General features: G+C 34.8%; 1 protein-coding gene across 1 annotated transcript; it reads left to right on the top strand.

Annotated features, from left to right (window-relative positions):
- Window positions 1-1,651: 1,651 nt before the first annotated feature.
- LOC139040581 (olfactory receptor 5D18-like) lies at window positions 1,652-4,879 on the top strand. Its single transcript, XM_070487337.1, has 2 exons — window positions 1,652-1,712; window positions 4,266-4,879. The coding sequence occupies exons 1-2, from the start codon at window positions 1,652-1,654 to the stop codon at window positions 4,877-4,879; spliced, it is 675 nt and encodes a 224-aa protein (XP_070343438.1).
- The last annotated feature ends 1,349 nt before the right edge of the window (window positions 4,880-6,228 follow it).

The raw sequence follows: 6,228 nt of genomic DNA, 5'->3' as shown, positions 1-6,228 counted from the left end.
ATAGAGTTGGCAGGCTGGGACTCAGTGTCCCTAAAATGTCTTGACACTTCAGGACAAAGAACAGTAAACAAGGTCCTGTTTTCCAAGCAACATGCAGCACTTTTGGCCAAAAATACATTTGGGGCAGAAAAAAATCAGTGTAGCAGTTCTCATAGTTCCTTGTTTTGAGGCTTGTAGCATTGATTGAAGTATTTTTTGTTTCCTTGAATATCTTCAAAAGACAAAGTTTTAAAATTATATAGATAAAACTTTTTTAGTTTTATCATCCAGATTATTTCTGCAGGTCTGAATTTATTTAACAGTAATTTCTTAATGAAATGTACTGCAAAAGTATTCAACTAATGTCATCGCATACTTCGTTATTGTGCTAAGAAATACCAACATAGTGACATAAACACAGCTTTAAAGGAAACCCATAAATATACCCATATAGGCTTCCTCTTTTTCTTTCTGCCATAAATAATGTTATTCTGAAATATCCAAGTTATATTTTTGCAAAACAGGTTTAGAAAGCTTGGAATATCACAACAAATTGCAGAATTACTGAGATGCATAAAAAAAGCTGACTGTTTACTTGAAAACAGGCTGTATTTGCTATTCCACTTGGCCCAAACTCAACCCTCCTCCCCCAGGTATTTCCATAATTTGCTCTCTCACTTCCTAATGGTCCATATTCAAATAGCACCACACTAAGGGCTTTTTTGACCTCCCTATTTAAAATGATGCCTTCAATTATATATTTTTGCATTTATAATTACTGGAAAATGATTATATATTCATCTGGTTTTTTGTATTCCCATTAAATATAATTGTTTACAAAGGGATATTCTTTCTCTTTTTCCCCAATACCTAGCTCAGGATAAACCTGTAATAAATATTTATTGAATGAATGAATAAATGAGCAAGTATGTATCCTCATTACATACTGAACCTTCTTTTCCTGGTTTCTAACTAGAGATAGAAAATTCAGAAGAGTGGACATTTCTTTTGGTTTATTTTTCTTTTCTTTTATTTTGACTGCCCAGTGTCAATAATCACTTCTAAAAACACCCTTATTGTTTTCTGTGACCTAACCTCTCTGCATTCACTTTCCTCATAGTTCTGATAAGTTTGGTTCTATTCCCAGTTCCTTAAAAGTCCATATTTATCACTCAGTAAAGATTGATGGTACACTTACTTTGTGCTGATCTAGGAGGTTGGAATATATCAGTGAACAAAGCAGTCAAAAATCTCTGCTTTCCTGGACGTTTATTCTGGCAGGAGAAACAAACAATATATAATAAATGAAATGAATAAAGATTAAAAATATATATTTGAACTACGCAAAGTACTTCAACACTAAATTGGGTAGTGAAGTAGCTCCTGCATTATAATAGTATGTTTAAGCAAGATTTCACTGAAAACGTGCTTTGAGCAAAAACTTAAGAGAAAGCATTCCAGCAACGAGGAAATACTGGGAAAAAAGACCATAAAGAAGGAGTGTGCAGCATTTTTTGAGAAACAAAAAGCAAGCACAAAAGCAAAGAGGTCAAACTATCTGGAGAAAGCAGAGGAAAGAAAGTGTAATAAAATAGGACAAAGATTTGAGAGGAACTAGATCATTGTCCCAACTTAATGTTTAACTTTGTAAATATTTCTGCTTTAACTGTCAATGGATTATGATGACCTAAAAGATGGATCTTCACACTTCTCCATTATCGTGAGAGTGGATAGTAAGAAGCAAGAGGGCTATGCTCAGCATATAGTTGTCAGTTGAGTAATATTTGATAATGATGACTTTTATAATTACATAATTTTGTTAATTGTACGAAGGTACGCAAGTGATCAGAAGGCTGAGAGAAGTGACCTTAAAATATAAATTTTCAGGTGAAATTCCCCTAACGCTGCTCCAGTTTTCTAGTACACAAGAATTGCATCAGAGAAAGGTAATTAATGTTAATTGGTTATTTAATGACCTCAAGAATATGAGACAATAGGTTGTCTCTAGGGTTCATGTCCCAAAGGTGGTGACTATAGCTATAAGAACGCATGCATCCCTTCCAAACAGAAGAGGTCCTCCCTTTGCCATCAGCAGGTTTGTTTTAGGACTCCAAAGACAGATTGATATTAATTTCAATGTGGAGTATGTAGAAAACAGTGTGAGGGGAAATTTACCCTTTTAATTTAGACAGTTCTTGAGAAATATTTAGCCACTGCAAGTCACTTATCTGAATGTGCAAGAAAAGGATGAGCATTTACTTTACAGAGCTTTGTGTTAGAGGGCCTGGCTCAGGTGAGCTCCTCACTGACGTCCTATGAACAACAGGTACTGGGGTAGTGGGGATGGGAAGAGCTCTGAGATTTTAGGGGAATGTGCATTGTCTTGATGCTATAAATTTTTTGAAGGGGAGTCGAGGTAGAAGAGACAAATATTTAAATAAAATTAAACAAGCAGAGATTGAATAGATTCTCTAGTGATAAAAATTGAAAAGGACTAACTTTCATTGAGATTATAAAGCAGGAACCACATGTGTTCCCTGAGAGCAAAAACTAAAACAAAATGGAGAAAACAATTATAGGAAAGAATACTTTAGCTGTTATATTTTCTATATAGCATTTGGGACACAGGAACCATTATATTAAATATAACGTTAGTTTAAAATGAATTCTTAAATGCCTTGGCCAAATTAAATATTGTATCAGGAAAAAAGTTTGATAATTACAGTGTCTGGCTTTGCAATGGATTGCTTTTTGATGTTGTCTTTAATACTCAAATTTATGAGTGTAGGGACAGAGGGCCCTTGAGTGTCTCCATTTTGCATATGATCTGACATTTTTATGATGACCCACCTGAAATCCATTTCCTTGGTTGTGTGACCAGAGAGAATCTTACCAGAAATGATAGAGAAAGAGGTTTTGAGAATGGTACGCTCTTAGAACTGTTGGCAAGTTCTAAGAGAAATATAGAAAAATATAATTTAGAGAAAGATAATTTCTCATTTAGAGAAATATAATTATTTTTATTACTATTTTCTCAAGAAAAGTCTTTATAGTGTAGTACCACCACCAATTTACAATCTTTCTAGTGCTTTCCAGTATAACTCTGTGGCATGTACTCTGTCACTAAACTATTTCCCACAGGTTTAGTGCCTCTAGTTTTCAATTAAATGTATGATGATTAACAAAGGAAATATGTTAGTATCTAAACAGAAACATGGATCAGAGTCTGGCTAATAAAATGGATCCAGGGCTGGGAGTCTGGGGATCTGGGATCTAGTCACAGATGGGTAGATGGGTCCTTATTTACATTTTTTATCATTAGGAAAGCCAAGATTCTCCAGCTGTTGTTTTGTCACCTCTGAATAAAGAGATAGACTAGGTTATCTTTATCATTACTTCCAATTTTATTAGTCCTCAAGCAATGAGGAAGGATTGACATTTAGGACTCCGTGAGCTGAAGAGCATACTCTCTGAAAAAAATTAGGATTAATTTTGAAAGCAGATTTTCTGGGTAAGAGAGAAAAACAAAGATTAAAGTGCTATATGGAAGTAACAACAAAGGCACAAATGAAAAGTGTTAGGGATGTTCCTTCTTAATGTCACAGTGGGAACACATGATACAAAAATTGATTTGTTTAGAAATTTCTCATTTTTTTTACTGATTATAGGGCTGACATAATCAGTCATCATATTATGCTAGGCTTATCTTTGATGAACTTAAAATATTCAAGGAATTTGAAAGTGTTATGGGAGGATTTGATTTAAAATAACCAATCCTTCCTATTCATATTCTTATTCTTATTGTAAATATTAAAAATTACAATTGAGACCTAAAAAAACAAATAAATAATTGTATTGTTTTTACTTAAAGAAAAATTTTAAATGGGTTAAATCATGCTTTAAAATTTTAGACATTTAGGGGTCCGAGCCCCTGGCTGTGTGGTTAAGTTCGCGTGCTCCCCTTCAGTGTCCTGGGGTTTCGCTTGCTTAGATCCCGGTCTAGGACATGGTGCTGCTCGTCAGGCTATGCTGAGGAGGTGTCCCACATAGCAGAACCAGAGGCACTCACACCTAGAATATACAACTATATACTGTGGGCTTTGGGGAGAAGAAAAAAAATGCAAGATTGGCAATAGTTGTTAGCTCAGGTGCCAATCTGAAAAAAAAAAAAAAAAAACACAAAGAGACTGCAGTGAGAGATCATTTCCACATACCGGCAGGCCAGAAATGAAGATGTCCGAAAAAAAAATTTAGACATTTAGCATATCTTGCATAAAAGTAAACAGACTGCTTTGTGGCCATTTGTAACCGTCTGCTCTACACAGCTGCTTTGTCCCAAAAATTTTGCGCCATGCTAGTGGTCAGATCATATGCATGGGGAGTAGCTTGTTCCTTGATACTCACATGTTCTGCTATCAAATTATCATTTCTGAGTTTGAACAAAGTTAATCATTTCTTCTGTGAATTCTCCTCATTGCAGTCCCTCTCTTACTCTGATACTTATTTTAACCAGTTGCTGCTTTTCATTTTTGCCACCTTTAATGGGGTCAGCACATTACTCATTATTCTCGTGTCGTATGTATTTATCTTTGTCACCATCCTCAAGATGTGTTCAGCCAGTGGGTGCCCCAATGCCATCCCGACCTGTGCCTCACACCTGACCACCATCACCATCTTTCATGGCACCATCCTCTTTCTCTACCATGTGCACAATTCCAAAAACTCCAGGCACACAGTCAAAGTGGTGTCTGTGTCTTACACAGTGGTGATCCCCATGTTGAATCCCCTGATCTATAGTCTGAGAAATAAGGAAGTCAAGGATACTCTTAGCAAAATAATGGACACTAAAGTCATTTTTATTGAGCATATTATTTTAGTAGAATTTGTCCCTGACATGTAAATAAAGTTTGTCCATAATCATTGATTTCAAAGAAACCTTTAACATTATGAAGAGTTAATGTTGTACAATGGACAGGTCATGGATTTGGGTTCAAAGAAACTAAACTTGGCTCTGTGTCTTACTGGAAAATAAGACAGCTATCTCTCATCTTTAATTTTTCATCCACAAATTTGAGATAACATAAACTAGCTCTTAACCTGATTGTGAAGATTAAAAGACTGTATAGAAATCATGCGTAAAAGCTTGTATATTCTCAATAAACAATTTCATCTCCTGTCTTCTAACATACCTGGAGTAGACTAGGCTTTCAATAAATATATGAGTTTATCTTATAAAAATATAAATAGCAGATAAAATAAGGCTAGTCTTTCAAGGAAGGCACATTCCAGTGTTGACAGTAACGTAGTGCAAAAGTTGTCACGGTATAAGGTAGAAAATAGTAAGTATCATAGAGGATTTGAGACAAAGAAAAGTTCAAATGCATTTAGGCGTTTTAGAGAAACACCTTCATGAAATAGGTATTACTGGAACTTGTCCTTGGATAACAGATAGAATTTTAGGAGAACCATTTCAACAAGGAGTTTTATTCAGATGATGAAAGCATGGCAAAATCAAGGAGATCAGAATGTAATACTGAATCAATGATCCAGCACATTTTTTATTGATCTAATACTTATAACATGTATTTGTGTGTGTTTGTGTGTGTGTGTGTGCATCTCTGTTGTATTGTATATATAGGTTACTTGGCATGAACGAAAAGTTGATAAGACGTGATACTTATTCTGAATGTGTTTCAAATGAGTTCCCATGTGGCAGTATGATAAGCTGTAATAGGGTCCACCAAAGGCTTAGAAATAGTATATTGGATCTCAAAACATCCTATAGGTAAAAAGTAATCACGATGAGTGTCTACCAGACCTGTATTTCATGCTATCATTCTTCCTATAAAGACATCAAAAACACGATCAATTCTTTATGATTCTTTTTTTCTGAATGTGAGCGTAATCTCTCAATCCTTCTCAACTGCACACCTACCTTAAGAAAGGGAAAAAAAAAACGTGTTTGGAGCTGCCTCACGTGTTGAAAACTAATTGCCTATATAACCTTATTCAAAATAAAATGAAAACCAGGCAGTAATTAGCCTTAAGACCTATTTAATCTGGCAAATTAAAAAGCACTGCATCTCTCTAACATTAATAACTCACTTTTGCTTGAATAACTTGCCCACCCTTCTCTTTCTCTTTAGTCAATATATCTAGATAAAATTTCAAACTAATCATTAATGTAATGGGAGAAATATATTTCCAGGTATTTTGATAAGGAAAAAAATAAGCTTGGGGAAATTTTTA

This window comes from Equus asinus, chromosome 17 (assembly GCF_041296235.1).
Source record: "Equus asinus isolate D_3611 breed Donkey chromosome 17, EquAss-T2T_v2, whole genome shotgun sequence".
Classification (NCBI taxonomy): domain Eukaryota; kingdom Metazoa; phylum Chordata; class Mammalia; order Perissodactyla; family Equidae; genus Equus; species Equus asinus.
The sequence above is the reverse complement of the archived record's forward strand: the minus strand, read 5'-3'. Positions and strand labels throughout refer to the sequence as shown.